At 38.6% G+C, this 21,594-nt stretch overlaps 1 protein-coding gene across 2 annotated transcripts in view; it reads right to left on the minus strand.

The window, feature by feature from the left end:
* WBP1L (WW domain binding protein 1 like) overlaps positions 1-21,594 on the minus strand; it is a 64,274-nt gene that overhangs the window by 25,962 nt on the left and 16,718 nt on the right. The window contains exon 1 of one of the 2 annotated variants that reach the window (XM_027852109.1): positions 20,407-20,493. The exons of the other annotated variant lie outside the window; for it this stretch is intronic. Coding sequence (XP_027707910.1) covers positions 20,407-20,433 — 27 coding nt within the window. The 5' untranslated portion in view covers positions 20,434-20,493. Of the gene's footprint in view, positions 1-20,406; positions 20,494-21,594 lie in introns of those variants that run through there. 2 annotated transcript variants of the gene reach the window in all.

A 21,594-nucleotide genomic window follows, 5' to 3' on the forward strand; every position in this document is an offset into this window, starting at 1 on the left:
AAAATAAAACAATTTATATGTCCCATAGTAACAGGAACTTGAGTTGATCTAGTTACAATGAATTTGCTACACTCAAACAGTCCCATACAAGAGTTTTCTTGATCTCTAGCAACTTAATGTTCACAGTCTTCAATAAAAGAACTATTTAGTGTGCAATCTACATTGAAGGTAGTAGAGCAGATACAACTTAAAACAATTCAATTCCACAAACACTGAACATATACTATGTGTAAGGCACCAATGTTAAGTGCTGGAGAAAAGACAAAAAAAAAAAAAAAAGAAAAAGAAAAAGAAAGAAATTCCTTGGCATCAAGGATCTTACTAGAAGAACACAACATGTACGCATACCATTATAACATAAACTGAGGAAATAAAGAACATTAGTAAATGGGAGTTTGAAGGAAGACCTCTAAGAATGGGCACCTATATTGAGTCCTGAAGGAAGACAAAGCAAAGGTCATGAAGGAGTCTATCTTCCCTAGCCGTGGAGAATAGCTTAATTTTTGGAGGTGTGGACAGAGTTCAGGGAACAGCTTGTAGTCCAATTTGGCTTAAATACAGACATTATAAAAGGGAGATGGATAGAGACTAGACCTATTGTGATTTCATTGGTAAAGGCCCCCTGCCCCAAGTAAAAAAATCTCTCTACCAATGCACAAAGGCGTTACTAAATAAATGCAGGCTGAACCGAAAATGAGATGTGCAAAAATATCCAGAAGGCTGGAGGGGTGGTATGGGCATGAGACCTAGCTTCTTCTTTTTATGTGCTAATTTACCTAGAAAGACTATACCTGAACTTTCTGGAAGCCAGAAGAATGGAAATATGGTTGGTTTCAAGCAATGAATTTCAGCTTAATGAAATTCCATTACCACAAAACATGTTAAGGACTTGTAGAATTTATTGTAAAGGCAGCACAGGACAGGGGAACAACTACTGGGTTTGAAGTCAGAAGACTTGGATTCAAATAGACTTTATGAGACCTGGGCAAATCACTATCCTCTCTGAGATTCTGTAAATGAGAGGCGTAGATGAACTCTAAGGTCCCTTTTCAGTACTAAATCTATGAATATCAAGTCTTTCATATTAGCAATGAATAAAAAGATAATTTCTAACGTTTTCACTTAAGAATTTGTGCTGGGAGCCCAAGCCAAACAAATAATGAATCTGCTATACATTTTGTTGAATAAGGAACAAAGGGAAAATTATCTTGGGTAAAAGAGAGGCTCAGAACTGGAACACACTTTTTCTTTCCTTTTTTCTTTTTAGTGAGGCAATCAGGGTTAAGTAACTTGCCCAGGGTCACACAGCTATTAAGTGTCAAGTGTCTGAGGATGGATTTGAACTCAGATCCTCCTGACTCCAAGGTCAGAGCTCTATCCACTGTGCCACGTAGCTGACCCCCACTTTTTTTAATTAAAAAATATGACTGGCAAAGAACTGGAAACTGAGGGGATGCTCATCGATTGGGGAATGGCTTTACAAGCTGTGATATATGAATGTGATGGAGTACTACTGTGCTATAAGAAAAGATATAGAAGATAGTTTCAGAAAAACCTAGGAAGACCTCTATGAACTATGAACTCATGCCAGGTGAAATGAGCGGAACTAGGAGATAATCTACACGGTAACAGCAATATTGTAAAGATAATCAACTTGGAAAGACTTACAGCTCTGATCAACATGATGACCCACCACAATTCCAAAGGACTCATGGACTTGCAGTATAGACTGAAGGTATGTTTTTCTTTCTTTTTCTTGCATTAAAAAAAAAATAGCTAATACAGAAATTTGTTTTGCATGACTATACATCTTTGTAATAGGTTTTGTTTTTCTTGCCTTTTCAATGGGTAGAAGGAGTAAAGGGAGGATTTGGAACTGAAAAAAAAAAAGAATTAAAAAAAGTCTCTGTGCTTTAAAATATATTTTAAAAACAAAAAGATAACCATCCCAGCAATTTATACATATTGCAAAAAATTATTTCATTTCTCTGGTGACAGCAAAAACTGAAAGACTTATACTATTTTCCATAATATCTTAGATTATAATTCTGAACTGAATAAAGGTCAGTTTCACCAGAGGAAAAATTCTTTAAATTATCCATGTATAGACAGACACTGTTTATGATGCACACATCTTGATTTTAATTTGCTGGCATTACTGGGTTGGAAAATCCTTCCAATAACTGGTTGACAGCAAGAGTATCTAAGGCTCCTGACTCAAAGGATTAAAGATTTGAACTACTCATAACTGAGGGGTTTGGGTTTTTGGTTTATTGGAAGGAAGGACGGCAGGAAGGAAGGAAGGAAGCAGAATCATGTAAAAGAGATCAACTGCCTGGCAGATTAATATAGGTAACATTTAGGGAAACATCTCTGGTTTTCCCTTATGGGAGGATATTGAAACTAGGAGCATCAAAAGGGCACCCTCCAATTTCTCACAGTTTTAAAATTCAAAACATATTTAAATAGGAAATCTAAATTAATTTTTAAAGTAATATTTAGTAGTTTTCAATTCACTTTGGAAATATCTGTGGAACTCTAAAAAGAAAAATATTTTCCTTTAAGACAAGCCCCTCATCTTGGGTTCTCAGTCTTTCTCTTCATCCAGTTCAATACAATTGAAGAAATATGTATCAAGTGCTCCACAATATTCAAGGTATTATATGCAGGTACTGGAAATATAAAGACACAAGTGAAATATGTTTACCCTCAAAGTGCTTACATTCTACTGTACAGATATGACAAGTACAAAAGGAAGTACAAATTAATATGAAATAAAAGAAGTTGAAGAGGCCTGAACTTAAATGTCCTTTCTAGCTCTAAATCTATGATCCTATGAATTTAAAGAGTACTAACAACTACAGCAGCTTGGTGGCCCAGGAGATAGAGTACCAGGCCAGGAGTCAGAAAGACTCATCTTCCTAAGTTCAAATCTAGCCTCAGACACCAACTGTGTGACCCCAGGCAAATCACTTCACCCTGTTTGCCTCAGCTTCCTCAACTGTGAAATGAAATGGAAAAGGAAAGGGCAAACCACTCCAGTATCTTTGCCAAGAAAACCCCAAATGGGGTCACAAAGAGTTGGACATGACTGAAAAACAACTGAAGAACAACTGGGAGATCAGGAAAGGCGTTTTTGTAAAAGAAAGTTTCTGAAGAAAGTAAGGGATTCTACAAAGGGAGGAAGTGTGGGATGGGGAAAACCTGTGCCAAGACACACAGGTGAGAATTATAATGTCCTGTACAGTGAACAGCTACCAGGCCAGTCTGACTGGAATGGAGAGTTCTGGGGGGGGGGAAGTGACAGGAAATAAAACTGAAAAGGTAGATAGACACAAGAGTATAGAGGGCTTTAAATGCCAAACTAAGTTGTTTTTTTTTTTCAATATTATTTTATCCGAGAGGTAAGAGGAAGCTATTGGAGATTTGAGTTGTTGAAGGGGAAGGAAAAAAAGAGGAGGAGGTAGGATGGGACAGAAGGCACTATTACCTTAGGACACAAGACTTTGAAAGTGAAGGAGGTGGTGAAGAAGAAAAGGAAGAGACTAAAGGAAACTGCTGAGCAGAAATATTGATCAGGAGAAGTAGTATACAACAGTGGAAAGTCAGGAGACAGGACTTCTAGTCTTGGTTTCACAATTAACTGGCCATGTGGTCTTTGGAGAGTGCTAGCCCAGTGTGTGGAGAGAGCACTGGACTCGGAATCAGAGGACAAAGATTTTAACCCTGGCTCTGCCACTTACAACCTGGGTGATCCTGGGCAAGTGCGTTTTCCTCTCTAGCCCTTGGTTTCCTCACCTTTAAAATGAAGTGGCAGAACTAGATTATCTATAAGGTTGATTCTGTCTCTAAATCTATGACCCTAAAAGTTAGGGATTCCGGTTTCCCCTTCATCGAACTCTGACAGCAATATTGTTCCAGAACTCCACAATCAATTTGTCTCTGGATTACATGTGCCACTGTCACACTTGGGCAAATTAAAATGCATCCTAATGTGGGACAAAGATGAGGAGGAGAAATAGAGACTGACATACCAAGACTGGCTGGAAGAACTGGGAAGGTTTAACCTGGAGATGATTTAGAGAGGACATAATAGCAGTCTTCTAAGTGCTTGAAATGTTGTTATGTGGAAGAATAAAATTAATTTTGTTTAGCTCTGGAGGGCAGAACTGGAACAATGGTAAAAGACATGAGGAAGACAAATTTAGGCTTGATATAAGGGATATTTTCCTAATAATTAGAGCTATCAATGTAGAATAGGCTGCCTTGGATTGTAGGAGGGTTTTTCTCCCTCAACAGTCTCAAAAAACAGAGAGCTAGATGATCAACCACTTGTCAGAAGTACTACATAGGGGAGGATTCTTAGAGGTTGGACTAAATGTCCTTTGAGGCCACTTCTGACTCTATGAACAATCCAGGCAATTTTCAGGGGGAGCCAGAGATTATTATGAATCTTAAAAGTCCAGACAAAACAAATACAACTATAATATGATATAATACAGAAATAAAAGGAGGCATAAGCAACTGGAAAGTCAGTACTCACATCTACAATACACCAATACAGAAAAAAAAAATTATGCTTATTATTCTATAATGTTGCACCAAAAAAAAAAAAATCCACTGACAAGCACTTATCACATGCCTATTATATACCAGGCACTGAGTTAAGTGTTAGGGATACAGAGATACAGTTGAGAAAGTCCTTGCCCTCAAAAGAGTTTATATTCTATTGGCTATCACAATCAAATTACTAAAAGAATACAGAATTAGACAATAACATATTCACCTGGAGGAATAAAAGCTCGAGAATATCAAGGGACTTAATGAATAAAAAGCAGAAACAGAAGTGGCTTGGTACTACTAGATCTCCATCTACAGTACAAAGCAGTAATTTATCAAGACTATCTGACATTAGATTAAAAACAGAAAAGTAAATTTGGAGAAAATACTGAATAAGCAAGGTCTAGAAACCAATGCACATATTATGCTAGTGTTTGATAAACTCAAGAACATACACTACTGGGGCAGAGACTCATTTGATAAGAATTGCTAGGAAGAGTAGAAAACAATCTGATTAAAAAAAAGTTATCAATGTCTTATGCCACAATAAATTCCAAATAGATCTAAATATAAAACATCATACCATCTTTAAAAATCTAGGAAACTGGAAGGTTATATATTTCATAATTATGGATGGGGGAAAATTCTTAAGATGGAATAGAAGATTATAAAATCCAAGAGACTGTCATGATTACATAAAATCAAAAAGCTTTTAAAGAAACAGAATTAGGGGCAGCCAAAGATGGCGCAGTGGATAGAGCATCAGCCCTGGATTCAGGAGGACCTGAGTTCAAATCTGACCTCAGACACATAACACTTATTAGCTGTGTGACCCTGGGCAAGTCACTTAACCCCATTGCCTAGCCAAAAAAAAAAAAAAAAAAAAGAATCAAAAGAAAAGACACAGATGCGGGGGGAGGGGGGAAAATTCTGCTTAGATACTTCTTTAAAAAGCCTTTTGTTCAAAATTGATAGAGAATTGATACAAATATGTAAGATTTAGAGATCTTCCCTACTAAACGAACGGTCAAAGGATCAAAAAATATGAACAGCATGAACAGAATTTAAATGCCTAAAAACAGTAATAGAAATAATCAATAACTACTTTAAAGGATGTTTAGAATAAAATGTCAGAAAAATGCAATTTTAAAAACCCTGATTCACATCCAAACCAACAGAGATGCTAAGAAATGGTAAACACTGTTGGAGGGGAGGCTATAGGAAGACAGGAACATTAACTAATTCATTGTTGGGAGTTGTTTGATTGTTCTGGAAAATAATTTGTAATTCTGCAAAAAATTTTTACTAAATTGTTCTACCTTTTGACACAGGAATTTTAACACTGAAATGACATCCCAAAGAGGTTAATGACAGCAGGAAAATAAACACACACACACACACACAGAGTGTTCACAGCAGCGTTATTTATAACAAAAAGATGGAAACAAAATATGTTCCCAATGATTGGAGAATGATCAAACTATACTATACTATATAGTATAGTATATATGACTATACTATAAATAATGAATATGAGGATTCAAGAGAAACCTGGAAAGACTTTGTCTGAATGTTGAGAGCCAAGAAAATAATACAGAATCAATCAACACACATTTATGAGGAAAAGGATGCATAGGTATAAAAATGTTTATAATAGCCCTTTTTGTAACGGCAAAGAACTAGAAACTAAAGAAGTGGCCATCACTTAAAGAATGGCTGAACAAATTATGGTAGGTGAACATAATGGAATACTACCATATTGGATGAAATGAAGAAACTGATGTGTTTAGAGAAAGTTGAGAAGACTTGTATGAACTGATGCCGAGTGAAGTATTCAAGAGAACAGAGGGGCAGCTAGGTGGCACAGCAGATAGAGTACCAGCCCTGGAGTCAGGAGGACCTGAGTTCAAATCCAGCCTCAGACACTTGACACTAGCTGTGTGACTCTGAGCAAGTTACTTAACTCCAACTGCCTCGCCCCCCCCCAAAAGACTATATACAATAACAATGACATTATAAAAACAAACAGCTCTGAAAAACTTTAAAACTCTGATGAATGCAATAACCAAACATGGTTGCAGAGGACTAATCTATGCTACTCACCTGCCAACATACAGGTGATAGATTCAAGATGCATAATGAGACATACATTTTTGGACATGGATATTGTGGGAATGTTTTACTATGCATATTTGTTATAAGGGTTTTTTAAATCTTTTTTTCCCTTTTAATTTGGAGGGGTAAGAGGAAAAGAAAAAATATACCTTAATTATAAAATAATTTTTTAAAAACAAGATTTTATTAAGCATATACTATGTTCCGGGCATTAAGGATTAAAAAAAGTTAACATGGAGAAAACAACAAAATTCATGTCAAATACAAGGGCCAATGTTAGTATCACAATGTCATGGTTAAGGATATATCATTCCTCCTTTCTGTTGATGATCAGTGAACTATTTTTAGGAAAAGAACTTTAAGATAGGTTTTGGGAGGATTTTTATTGTGTTAAAAACCATAAATTTTAACATTAGACAAAGCTTGAAAAATTGAGCCTATTTTCTTCCCCCAACACATAAGTTTTATGTCTTCCTGACTTTCTAGATTCATGAAAAGGATGAGTGTTCACTGACTACCTACTATGTACTCAGCCTACTTATCATCCAGGACAGACTGTACTTGTGTTCCACTGGCTCCCGGTAAGGAATTTCCTTGACAGATGCACTTTGGTACCTACTTTACAACTTATGGTCTCAAAGATAATTGCCTAGATCAGTGGTATCAAACTCAAATAGAAACAGGGGCCATTAAACCCTGCTAGGCACATACTGACTCAGAAAATTACATATTAACATTATCTATATTCTACTGTATTTTTATTTATTTTTGTTAAATATTTGCCAATTGCATTTTAATCTGTGGCCTGCGTATTTGATATCTCTGGCCGAGAGGTTAAGGGACTTACCCCAATCACAAAGCCAATATATCAGAGTGGGGTGGCTAGCTCTCTGTCTGTCATATCGAGTGGTCTTATGGTGCCAGACTCAAGTCATTAATTAGCAAGTTTAAAATTAGACATGACACTCATTAAGAAGCCCCTTTTCCGCTTCCCTCTGTAAGCCCTATTAATGAGTCTTTCTTGTGCTCATCTATATGAAAGCTAAGCTTCTTAACTTACTAATCTTACTAATATGATAGACAGACCTTGCCAAAACATTAGCTTTATCATGTCACCCCCCTGTTCAAGAATCTAAAATGGTTCCCCACTGCTGCCGGAATCAAGCCAAAACTTCTTTGTCTGGATTTCAAGGCCCTTAGTTTGGCCCCACCTTATTCCAACCTCATCTTCCAGTCTTTAAATAGACTTCATTTCTTTACTGTCCTCCCAAACATTCCTGATTTATTTCTTGCCTACAATGTCCTTTTTCTACCTCTCCATCAATCTAAAGAGTAATGTAAATGTCAATTATTAATGTTATTTTTTGTTCAAGGTCCAGAGCAAGTCTCACTGCCTCCATGAAGCATTCTTTGATTATTCTATTCACCCTTCTTTAAATTGCACTAACTTAACCTGTTTCATACAATTTGTTGTGGTTGTCTGTCCTTTGTTCTCAAAGACGATTAATGACATCTACAATGGGTGATGTTTTGACCTGCTCATGAATACCTAAGTGCTCTATAATTGTTTCTAGTGTGTGAATTTTACCTGTCCTCCAAGAAGGGGGAGCCCATTTCTGGACTCCTATTCTCTTAGAATACTTAGCAGAGAGCTGGGCACAAAGCAGTACTCAAATATTTTTTCATTGACTAATTCTAACTTCATCTTCTCTGCTAAGAGATAGATTTTTTTAGTAAACTGCCAACAGTCATAGTTGCAATAGTAATACAGTGGAAAGAGCACTAGTCTTGGCAGTCAGAAGACCTGAGTTCAAGTCTTAGCTCTTGTGCTAACTGCATGACATTGGACAAGTCACTTAATCTCTCTAATCTTCATTTTAAAATGGGCTAATAATACACGTAATATATACTTCACAATGTTGTGGAGAAACTCATAGCAGTCCAGGGGGTAAGAGTTAAAAAGTAGCATAAGATTTGTCCTCCTACCTCATGGAGGAGAAGCAAAATTAACAGCCCAGAAACAACTGTAGAGCAGTTTAAGTGTTTTAAATTGTATGGGATAAGATAACATATGTCAAGTGCATTGTAAAGCTTAAAACTTTGTATATGTCAACTATTATCATCTGGGCCTAAGTTTTCTAAGGTACTGAAAACTGGAACTAATAATACTTGCACTACCTCACAAAGTTGTAAGGAAAGTACTTTGTCAATTTTAATGTGCTTTATAAATGTAAATTATTATTAACCAAAACTCCACTATAATAAGCTGAATGGCACAGCACGCATGAAGCCTTTTTCGTTAAGCTGAATTTGGCAAAAGGAAACCGTGAACACTTAGTCAACGATGTGGGGCAACAGGAAATGCAACTCAACTGATTTCAAATACCAGCTCAGGTAAGTTACTACCTATGTGACTTTGGCTTCAGATTCCTTCTCTGTAAACTAGATAAGGTCTTCAGGTCTCTTCCAGCTCTAAATCTCTGATTCTATGACAGCTGTCAACAAGGTTCTAATCACACAAAAATTAAAATTAAGTGCTTTCATTAGGTTGTCACATGTAATGGACAGGTCAGTAGCCTAGGTGGAAATCATACCACCTCTCCAGGCATCAGTTTCTTCCTCTATAAAAGGAGGATATTAAATAAATTCCAGTTGATGAGTAAATTCCGATTTGTACATTCCTTGATCTTTGTAGCCTAAGAAAATGTAGGTTTTTGCTAGGCCTGCTGGGTCTGATTCACATGCAGCTGCAAAGAGAATGGCATTTTGGTGTCTGATCACATGCCTATGTGCTACCTGGGTTAACATTTCACTTTCATTGCTTTGGCTGCCAGTGAAGAAGCCCCAACAGTTCCTTCATCTTTAACCATTTTTATCCCATAAAAAATACACCAAGCAGATTGGCACAGCCTAGTCACGAGAGGTGAGGCCTAAATAGTAGGCAGTATGTTGAGGGGGGTTAACCCTTTGGCACACTGGAGAGCAGCCACGGGGCTGTTAATGTGGCCATCGGTGTGTGCTTTGCCCAATCCTATCCAGACCTACTCTTCTTCAGTTTGACACACTCTGACCCTCCCACACTCTAAAACTAAGTAGCATAGCTTATGGGTTTTTTCCCCCTAACCTCCCAATTTCTAACACAAGAACTAAAAAATGTAATGGTCAAATTTCATTTCAGTAGAAATATACAATAGTCATTTGGCCTTTATTTTCTCCACAGTAAAGATTAAGTAACTATAATCTGTGAAGTGGAGAAAAAAATAGGAAAACTATCTACAGAAACTCAAATAAGAAGGGGCACAGAAGACGAATGCATTTTGGCAAACAATATAACCCTTCAATAATCACAACATTTAAAGAAAAAAACTTTGAGGTGTAAAAAACAATCAAATATTCATTATACTACTACGCTCAATGCTGACCCTGTGAACAAGGAACTTACAGTCTAGCAAACTCATTTTTGTTCCTCTATTTTTTAGAGTGTTTTTCCTGCTGTGGTTAGTACAAGACTACTGAATACAATTCCCTCTTTCATTTGATGATTCAGGAAACTGAAGGATCTCTGGGAGAGCATTCTGATTAATTATCATGTAGGACATTATGCAGATGAAGGAAATTAGACTGAATGTATATGATCTTCAGGACACATCTTATAGGGACCTTGATTTTGGTGTTTTGTTTTGAATAAAGAGGTCATATAGGTTTATTGTCTGCCTCTTTTTTCTAAAAGTCAAGAACAGAAAAAGCAATCTGATCGAGAGTCTCAGTTAATGTTTATGACATCATTCAGTACTTTGGTGGACTGGTAATCATCATTGTGGGGTTCTCCCTTGAACATAGATCACAATATATAAACTCAATTTCAGTGACACTTGTTTCCTCGCTGTTCTACAAAAAAGACACTTCATCTCTCAGCTGTGGGCATTTTCATTGGCTGTCCCCCATGCCTGAAATGCTCTCCCTCCTCATCTCTGCCTACTGGCTTCCTTTAAGTTTCAACTAAAATCTCATCTTCTGGGGCAGCTAGGTGACGCAGTGGATAGGGCACTGGCCCTGAAGTCAGGAGGACCTGAGTTCAAATCTGGCCTCAGACCAAACACTTGACACTTACTAGCTGTGTGACCCTGGGCAAGTCACTTAACCCCAATTGCCTAAAAAATAAAATAAATAAAATAAAATAAAATCTCATCTTCTAAAGGAAGCCTTCCCCAACCTCTTTTAATTCTAGCGTCTTCCCTCTAATAATTATTTCTAATTTATCCTGTATATAGCTTATTTGTACATATTTGTTTGCTTGCTGTCTCCCCCATTAGATTATAAGTTCCTTGACAGCAGAGACTGTCCGGACTCTGTATCCCCAGTGCTTAGCGCACTGCCTGACACATAGCAGATGCTTAATAAATATTTACTATCTGACAATCCAGCCCCAATTTCTCATTTAGCCTGTGGCTTGTGTATGGTTCTTGAGTTCTCTAGACTCCTCTAGAGGGGGTCCACTCAATGTGCTCAGGGCCTTCTTCTCTTGTCACTGTGTGGATGTAGTACATGGGCTATTCCTCATTCCTCACTCTTGCTCCACAATTTCAATTACTGTCTAGTCAACCATCTCTCTGATGTCAGCCTTTACATCACAGCCCACTTGTGCCCATCATGTGTCTCTACATTGCCCTTTGGTGACCCACAACTTTAATCCTTTGGAGATTAATGTTATACCACTTACAACTGGTCACACAGTATCAACAGAATGGTACTATCATTAAAGGCAAGCTTTTGTTTCAGGAAGTGTGGGGTTATTAAAATCACCCTTCAATTTCCAAAGGTAATTCAGTCCATTCTCTTTCCCTATTCATTTCTGGTCCCAGTTCACTGTCTATTCATGGTACCTATCAAAGATATAGGTACTGATGAACTATTTCTTTAGCTCATCCATCCAACTTCACATCCTATTCTGAACAATAGATACATTCTTCATCCACTTGGTTTTTCGTATATGGATAACAAGTCTGGAATTCTTTTAAGTGATTCTGAATCTCATCTACAGTATGTAATGAGCGCAGTGTTATATACAAAGAGGAGCATCTGGAATGCCTTCCCATCTATCAGGAATGCTTCTACAATTGGATTCTGTACTAGAAATCCTCCATATAGTCAAACACTAAGTTACTGAAAAAATTAGGACTACAACTCAGGTCTCTTACATCCTAGTTTACAATTCTTTCCTCTAAAGTATGGTACCTTGAGAAACAGTGTAGCACAGTGGAAAGAGACTCAGGGTCATAAGAGTGGCAAACAAAGTTATTTCTACTGTTAAAGCTTTTAAGGAACCTTTCTGAGTCTGACACATAAGTAAAAGAAGTTGCTGAAAAACAGTCTTTAAGGGGGCATTGTGCTTTATTGAATCAAATGTTTTTACAATCCATGAATACAGGATCTTGCATTCTCTACATATTTCAGTCAACTATGTGACTATAACGATATGGCCCACAATACAGCAATGTTGGTGAAAACTTGCATGTTTTCATCCCATTATTCATCAAGGATGCCCTCAATATGTGTGAAGACCATTCTAATAAAGATTTTGTAGAGAAGGGAAAGAAGTACATGAGTTGGTAGTTACTGATTATTTTTTTCAGTCCCCCTTTTTTGGTACTAAAGTCTGTAATTTTTTCAAATATTAGGTATAGTTCCTTCTTTCTGATATCATGAGAAAAGATCTCTGAACTCCTTCAAAAGTTTGTCTCCTCCAATGTATGTAATACTGGTAATTTGTGTAATTTATGTAATACTAGCTGCTTTCTGAAACTTTTTTCATAGAGATATCATCTGATCCTTATAACAACCCTGTGAAATAGGCAGCCAAGGTAGTTATAACCTGCATTTAACAGATGATGAAGCTGAAGTTCCAAGAAATTAAAAGATTTGCCTATAGTCAAACACTAAGTTAGTGAAAAAATTAGCATACAACTCGGGTCTCCTACATCCTAGTTTACAATTCGTTCCTCAAAAGTATGGTACCGTGGGGCAGCTAGGTGGTGCAGTGGATAGAGCACTGTCCTGAAGTCAGGAGGACCTCAGTTCAAATATGGCCTCAGACCAAACACTTGACACTTACTTGCTGTGTGACCCTGGGCGAGTCACTTAACCCCGATTGCCTAAAAAAATAAAAAATAAAAGAAATAAAATAAAATAAAGTATGGTACCTTGAGAAGCAGTGTAGTACAGTGGAAAGAAACTTAGGGTCAGGAAAACCAAATTCAAATTTCAGTTCTAACACTTAAGACTTAGCACAGTGCCAGGTGCTAGTTCAGAGCATATCACTTAAGTTATACCTCCTTTTCCTTAATGGAAATCTGAGAGTAATTACTTGAACTCACAAGGCTATTCTGAGGGAAGTACTTTGTCATCCTTAAAACTCTACATAAGGGGTAGCTAAGCAGTGCAGTGGATAGAATACTGGCTCTGGAGTCAGAAGGACCTGAGTTCAAATCTGGCCTCAGACACTTACTAGCTATGTGACCCTGCAGAAGTCACTTAACCCCAACTGCCTCCAAACAAAACAAAACAAAGAAACTGTACATAAGAATGAATCATTATTAATGTTATTTTAGTTAACTGAGATTTTATTGTACTTTTTAAAGGACACTTGGTAAAACAAAATACCTCTAAACACAGAAGAAAGTACATTTTAATGAGCTAAGAAATACTGTGGATGCAAGTTTATTTCTATAGATATATTTTAATAAAAATTTAAACATTACCATTTTACCAAACCATCTGTGCATAAGGGTAGTGTCCTCTAAGATCTTACTAGTTTTAAAGGTAATTTTTCATTTAAGCCTACTTCCTCAGAAATACTATTCCACTTCAGCAGCCGTGTTTGGGGTCAAAAGATTAGTGTTCAACAACTTTCTCTCTAGTGTATCTTCCGATCTGGAGACCAGCACCAGATTTATGGTCAATAAAAATTTCAAACCGGTTCAAGAAAGCAGTATGAAGTAGCAGACAGCACCAGATTTATGGTTAATAAAAATTTCAGTAGGGGCAGCTAGATGGCGCAGTGGATAGAGCACCGGCCCTAAAGTCAGGAGGATCTGAGTTCAAATCTGGCCTAGGACCAAACACTTGACACGTATTAGCTGTGTGACCCTGGGCAAGTCACTTAACCCCAATTGCCCTTTAAAAAAAAAAAAAGAAAAGAAAACTTTTGGGGCAGCTAGGTGGTGCAGTGGATAGAGCTCTGGCCTTGGAGTCAGGAGGACCCAAGTTCAAATCTGGCCTCAGACACTTGACACTTACTAGCTGTGTTACCTGGGCAAGTCACTTAACCCCGATTGCCTCACCAAAAAGCAAAAAAAAAAAGGAAGAAAAAAAGAAAGGAGAAAAAAATTTCAGTCTAGTTAAAGAAAGCAGTGCAAAATAATAGAAAGAGTGCTAAACTTGAAGTCAGAAAGATCTGGGTTCAAATCCCGCCAAGGCACTTGGTAGCCTTTGGACCCTAAGCAAAATCACATAACCCTCCTGTGCCTCAGTTTCCCCATCTATAAAATGAAAGGGTTGGATTTGATAGCCTCTAAGGTCCCTTCTAGATCTAAATCTATGATCCTATAAAACTGTTTACTTCTGCTTTAGAGAGAGAGAAGCACATTAAAAATGTCATTCACGCAAACTGATAGAAGATAAAGAGTCCAGAAACTAGAAACTCTCTTCATCAGATACTAATGACAATAATTAAAGGAGGGAAAGTGCCTAACTATAATCTTGGCACTTTGCAAATCTAAAACAGATTTCAGATTATTTGGAAGAGGCATTTATTTCCCTTGCTAGAAAAAGTGAGTTACAGTAAGCATGAACTACAACAGAACCCTGGCACTACTCTCAAAAACTGCTGCATAACAGGAGAAACAGGAGAAAGTCCAGTGAGAGGGAAATTACAATTTCTATTCCAGAAATGCTACGTCTAATCTACCTGCTGACAAAGTGACTGCTTGCCAACTGTTTCTAACAGGATAGGTCCTAAACTGACGGCCATTAGTTGAGGGAGATTTTAGGAGTTAAAATTCCAAACCACTGAGCTGCTTATAACTACAGAGGCAAGTGGACAAACACATTGCTTGGAATGACAGTAGAAAGTACACCCTGACTTTCATCAGAGACCTGTTTTCCACTTATGAAAGCACTTCAGCCCTTCTTCCTTCCAGCCCTTGACTCATTCTCCCCATATAGTACAGATTCCTGTTCATCTAAACTTTCTCTTCTAGTCATCACTGACCAAGATCACTTTACTTTACTTTCAGTAACACTTAAGTAGGTACCACACATTTTAACATTCAATTATATCCTGTCTTACATTGTTCCTTAATTGTTTTGTGTTTGTTTTGTGCCCTCCCCAACAGAACAGGAGCTTCTTAGGGACAAGGATAATCCACTTCTCAGTTGCTGCCACAGTATTATCTAGCCCAGGGCTGTACATTTGGGAGGGACTCAGGAAAGACTTATTGACTGATAATGAAGTAACACCACACAATAGGATCCAACAGTTTAATTCTCCTTAAAATAGCCCATGCTTCTTCCTAACTACATATTACAAACTGAAGCAAGACTCAAATCTGGGCTGCATCTATTGTGATTTTAGTTTGGTTTATTAGTTGCTTTAGTCGAAAATGAGAATGTTTTTATTGAAGTGTAACGTCTTCCACGAGGCCCTCCCTGATTCTCCCAGGCTATAATCCTTCCTTAACATCTACAGTAGGAGCAGCTAGGTGGCACAGTGTGTGACCCTGGGCAAGTCACTTAACCCCAATTGCCTGGCCCCACCCAAAAAAAATCTACAGTATTTCATCTGTGCCTCTTTTACAGCACTTAACACAGTCTGCCTGGGCTCTCTGACCCTAACATTAGATGTCCCAAACAGCATGGTAAGCTTGTTAAGAACCAGGTAAATCACAAGCCTGTTTCCTAAAACTTAGAACCTCTTAAGACAAAGCACACAAATTCTGTTTGGAAATCTGCCTGGTTTTAGTGATAGTCCCTATTTTAGGCATACTCATTAGCTCCACAATGGAAGTTCTAGAAGTTTTCAAAGTACTACTGGCTAGTGACTAAACTATGATCTCCAAACTCTAAATGAGAACCACATGACAAACTCTTCAATGCTTAAAAACAGGACTTTGAGCCACAAGGCCCTGTTTTGGAGTAGGCTCATTTAAAGCACATGTATAAACCTAATGACATCCAATATGGAGGAGCTTGAATGGCAAAATAGTTGTTTCTACTGTACTGAATCCTGAGGGAACCAATCATTTATGTAAAATTCAGCCCACACAGGTCCTAGGTTGTTTTTCTAGAAAGGAACTGGCTTACTTCCTCAAATTTACCTACAGTACTTTGTAACTCTTTTTTTCCCCTGCATCACTCCTAACATATTATTTATCTATGTACATCAATGCTACCAGTGATGGGAGCATCCACTTCGATGAAACCACTGATGCCTAAAATTAGCAAAGTATACATATTGGCCCAGTGCCTCAAACCCAAAAAACACTTAGTAAATGTTTGTTGAATTAAATTAAAGGTGCCCCCACCCATATTTTCCCTCCACTTGACATTTCTGACATCCTTGAAAGTGTCTCTCTTTGGCTAGGGACAAATGTAAACAACTCCTATTGCATCTCTACCTTGTTCCTATTCAGAGGGGGAAAATGGTTCAGGGTCAGGTAACATTCAATTTCCAGGTTCAAATCACTAAGTCAAGCTACAAGAAGCTAAGGCAGTTTATGGAGTTCAGGATTCCATGCTGGCTGGGCCCAACACAGCAAGCCACAAAGGCAGATAAGTAACACAGTAGGTCCCATTTCAATTTAATACTTCTAAATCTAAATAAACAAAAAGTCAAGAAGTGCTGGGAACATACTGAGGAGGAAGGGGAGGAAGGTTGGTAACATTGCTGTCTGTGAGCCAAAGAATGAGGGAGTGAGGAAAAGAGTTTTTAATGTAGCATCAGTTTAAAAACTAGGGCAAAACTGTTATATTTTACTGGTTGCATATTTACCTCTCCAAGGAAAGGGGGCGGAGAGGGGTATTAAACATATGGGCTACTGCTGGAAGAAGTGTTTGTTTTCTTTGGCTCCATCTAGGATTAAAGTTTCAAAATCAGCAGTTACATTCCTCCTATCCACTGAGTTCCTCTTCAGTCAACTGAATTCTCTTTACTTTGATAGCAGGAATGTGATGAAAAACAAGACTTGGGCCTCTGAAATAGCTTCTTTCAGCAGACGTGGTTGGAGTTCAAGAATTCACATATATTATCCAAAAGGACCTGGGTCTGAATCTCTGTCTCTCCTTTTTATTTTTAAAAGGAGGGGGAAGAGCAGAATCCATGTATTTTCTAAAGTTGTGTTACTTAGAAAACTCAAAAAAAGAAATTCAATCCAAAATGTGGGCTTTAACCTTTATCCCTTCTGCTGGGAGCCAGAAGATGTTGAGCTTAGGGGTTCTGATCTGCAGTAGGTTGAGTGGATGAGGGATCTATACTGTCTGGTACTAATACAGTAAGCTCCTAGGAGCAGGGGCCCACCATGTTGCCCGAGGAGGGAGAAACCAGTTCAGGACAGAACTCCAGGTAAGTAATGAGATTGGAACAGTGGGTGGCCACTATGCTTTCAGCCTGGGGTAGATAATTTTTGGACCTCCCGTTCCTCATCTGTAAACTGTTTGCATTACAAGGAAGTCCTCTCCAAACCGGGCTGTCACTGCACTTGTGTGTCCTACCTGAGTGAGAGAATTGTGAAGAAAGACAGCAAGCCCAACAGGGTCACACCGTTCACAATTTAATGCTCGGCACTCCACACTGACTTGGGAATAAAAAAGAGGGGAGCGTGACAGAAGCCAGTTTATTTTCTCTTTTTTGGTTTTGAGACTGAGTCTTACCTACCCCAGGCTGAAAGCATAGTGGCCACTCACTGTCCCAATCCCACTACTTATCTGGAAGTTCTGGCCTGGACTTAGGCAACATGGTGGGCCCCTGCTCCTAGAAGCTTGCTGTATTAGTACCAAACAGCAGAGACACCTCATCCACTCAGCCTACCGCGGATCACCAACCCCAAGCTCAACATCTTCTGGCTCCCAGCAGAAGGGATCACAGGCAAACACCAGGATGTTTGGTCCAAGTAATTCTCTGTATGTAAAGGCTATATACCATAGGCACTGAGCTAGTAGAAAGTGATAGACTTGAAGTCAGGACAGCTGATTTCAAATCCAACTCCTATCTGTGTAGTTGTTAATAAATCACTTACAGATGAGGAAAGCGAGGTACAAAAAACTTCACTGACTTGTCCCGATTAGATCACACAGGCAAAAAGACAGAATTCAAACTCCAGCCTTCTAACTCCAAATCTAGCATTCTCCTTCCAAATGTACCACCCCTGCCCTGTTTCCTCTTCCATAAAACAAGAATGACTTTGCTGCACACATCATTTCTTCCCTTTCTCTTAGAAAAAAACATTGTCCCTTTCTGGCCATGTGAGCAACCATAGTTATTATCACAGTATTTTCCTGATGATCCAGAGTAGAGGTGTCCAACTCAAATAGAAATGGATCTCTGAAGCCACATACTGACTTAGAAAACCACAAATTAACATTATCTTGTGTTGTATCTTGGTTTTATTTGTTTTGTTGAACACTTCCCAATTACATTTTAATCTGGTCCGGGCCACACTCAGGAGTTTTGCAAGCCTCAGAACATAACTGACACTTCTGATATAGAACAGGGGTCAGCAAATTACATCCTGCCCAACAGATTGGGCCCCCTGTCTATTTTTGTACAACAGGCAAGCTAAGAATGGTTTTTACCTTTTTAAATCAAAGTTTTACTACATTTAAAAACACAAAAACATTTTTAAAATTTTTAAATTTAAAAATTTAAAGAAATTCTTAACTCGGGGTATTCATAAATACACACTCAGACTGTAGTTTGCCCACACTTAAGATCTAGAAGGATCTGCTGCCCTGATCACCTGGTCATCAATGAGAAATAGACCAAAAGAGCAGCAAGTCATCAGGAGACACCTTTTCAGACACAAAAAAAGTCCTACATCCTCTTTATGATAAAGGCAAATAATAATTTCTTCTTCTCGGGAAGGTAACCCCCCATACAATGATAGCTAGACTTCCTTCCTTCTTCCTTGCCTCTTAACTGCCTTTTTACCGCTAGCCTCAGGAAATTAGCTACTGAGAACAATTCTGGGTGTTTTGGCAGGGAAGGGATAGTTTCAATGTGAAAGGAAACATTTCATAGGTGAGCTGTGTAAGATATTTTATCTAGCAGAACCAGTATTCTAGCAATAGAAACTCACTTAATTGGGCCATTATACAACAAAAATACAAAAACAATTGATATTAACGTTATGACGCAAACATTGTCTCCTCCATAAGGACCTCCCTGATTGTGCCAGCTAGAATGGATCTCTCCTTCCTCTAATTCCCATAGTTGTTTGCCTGTGACTCTTATCAAACAAGCATTTGTTAAGTACCTACTACGTGCTAGTTGCCTTTACAAGTACAAAGAATTAATCAATCCCTTAGGGCACTTATCGTAGTCTTTTTCTGATTTGGGTAGATTTGAGGATTAGAATAAGGAATTGAGTACCAAATAGAGTAAAGAAAGGAAGACTGGGAATTGTTGTGTGGGACCTGGCCTGTGACAAAATGGGAGACATTTTCTAAAACATTTCTTCTACTTAAAATGTAGAAGATTAAACCCAACCAACCTCACTGCCTCACTTTTAAACTCATCTGGTTTGTTCCTACTGCTTTGCCTTTCTGTGGATATTCCTTATCTCAGGAAAGGGCAAGAACACAGCTCAAGTTGTGAGTCCAGTTCCAACCTGCCCTTCACAGTTCTGAGCATGGTTAGAGTTACACATTCCTATAAGCCATGCTTCTCAGACCAAAGGGGAGTGAGGCAGGGAGGGGAGGCGGCCTGGACTGGATTCTAACTCTCAGAAAGCTGCTGGATAAATTTTTGGCAGCAGCAGCCGCCAGTCAGTTGTTCATTCCCTGCTAGGCTACCAGCTATAACTTTGGACTGCTTCTCCAGACAGCAACTCACAAAGCAATTCATTCCTGGTCTCTGCAACTGGGGACCACCTGCTTGGAAAGTCAGTGCTGTGAGTGTTCTGTGCCTACTTCCACATCACCCTTCCTGACACCTACTTGTGTCCACTAAGCTCCAGTACCATCACTACAAGTTGTAAACAAGAACCAATATATAACCTGGGACTTCAAAAGAAAGACGCTGTCACAGAGAACCTCTTATAAAAATGCATACTGTGATTCTGTCTCTGGCAGCCAAATAAAAACGGAGGAGGAAAGGCTTTCACTATCGGCCTTATTACTAATTTCTCTCCCTCAACCACACAAACTCCTTTTCCCATAAGGTGTCACAGTCCATTTATTTTTTTGGTAGGATCTGCACTACCACTATCATTGACACATTAAAAAGAGGTGGCACATGGCAGAGTTAAAAACAGCCTATGACTAGAGTGGATTTGAGGGTTAGCATAAGGAAGTGAGTACCAAGTAGGGAAAAGAAGGGAAGATTGGGAATTGCTATGTGGGAGCTGGCCTGTCACAAACTGGAAGACATTTTCTAAAACATTTCTTCCACCCAAAACAGTAACAAGCTCCCCCCCTCACTACATCCCCAAACACACAACACAAAACCAACTGAATTACCTGTCTAAGACCCCAAAGGAAAGGCATCCTGCAACAGCATCATCCACACACTTAGGTTTAAGAACAAAAAGCTCTTAAAAGTTAAGTCTTTCAACAACTATGTCTCATCTAATGCAGACAGACTGTGGTTGCAATCCTATTTGAACTGGATTTCCTTAACAAAGAATATTAAGTAAACAGTACTGGGACCAACCAAGCAGGATCCCTCCCTCCCTCCTGCTTTCCTCACTCCCCCTTCCCTGCTGTCCCACCCCCCACCTTCTCGTGACATCTCTCAGACACAGCAAAGCCTTCAAACCATTTGCCAAAGGGGAAATGACATCAGTTCAAGTACATTAAAAAAACACTTCAGACAGCTGCTGCAGAACACCACTGAGGATGTGCTGTAAATTGAAGATGCCCAGGTAGCTGCCAGACCTGTTCTGCTGAAGAATTTAAGTCTGCAACATGACAAAGTCAGGGGCTGCTTCTAGTCTCAGTAGCTTTTCACAGTTTAGGAAAAATCAAAATATACTTTAAATAAAGTTTCCAAATTCACAAAAAGTCTTCACGTCTCTGGAGAAGAATAACTTGAGTCATTGTTTCTCCTAAAAAAAAAAGTTAAGCAACAGTTTCACAAAAACTTCTCCCATCATATTTCTAAGAAGAAAAATGTAGTATTCTTATGGTAACATGTCAAGTCCTTCACTGCTATTATCCCTACCCCAACCTTCCAAAAGACTGGTACAGAAATGGCCATGAGGAAATTAGAGAGTACCTTATCTCCACCATGGTGACTATACAACCCAAACCCTAAAAGCTGAGCTCCAGCTGTACACCGATTTCTACGGTCCTCTCTTCCCCAGGGAGCTCCTATTTCATAAACAAACTGAGCATGTACAAGATGCCAATGTCTTTCTTCACTTGCCTTATAAGAGGTACAGCAAGTCCCACCATAGCTTCCAAGTGGCCAGAAAAACAGACTAAATTTAAACTGTGTGTTGCTTCTGAAATATTAATTTTCTTAAAGATTTCTGTGCTTTCTTTTCTGAAACCAATTTTTCCCATCCGTGGAGAGAGAACAGCTCTCTACCAACCACCAGCTCTGCATAGCAACTACAAAATTTTGCCCTCTTATTTCCACCTAGTTAATGCTCAAGTCACACAAGCTTTGCCAAAACTCAGGCTCCCAACCAGTGGTAACAATAG

Source organism: Vombatus ursinus, unplaced genomic scaffold (assembly GCF_900497805.2).
Source record: "Vombatus ursinus unplaced genomic scaffold, bare-nosed wombat genome assembly UNPS02009205.1, whole genome shotgun sequence".
Classification (NCBI taxonomy): domain Eukaryota; kingdom Metazoa; phylum Chordata; class Mammalia; order Diprotodontia; family Vombatidae; genus Vombatus; species Vombatus ursinus.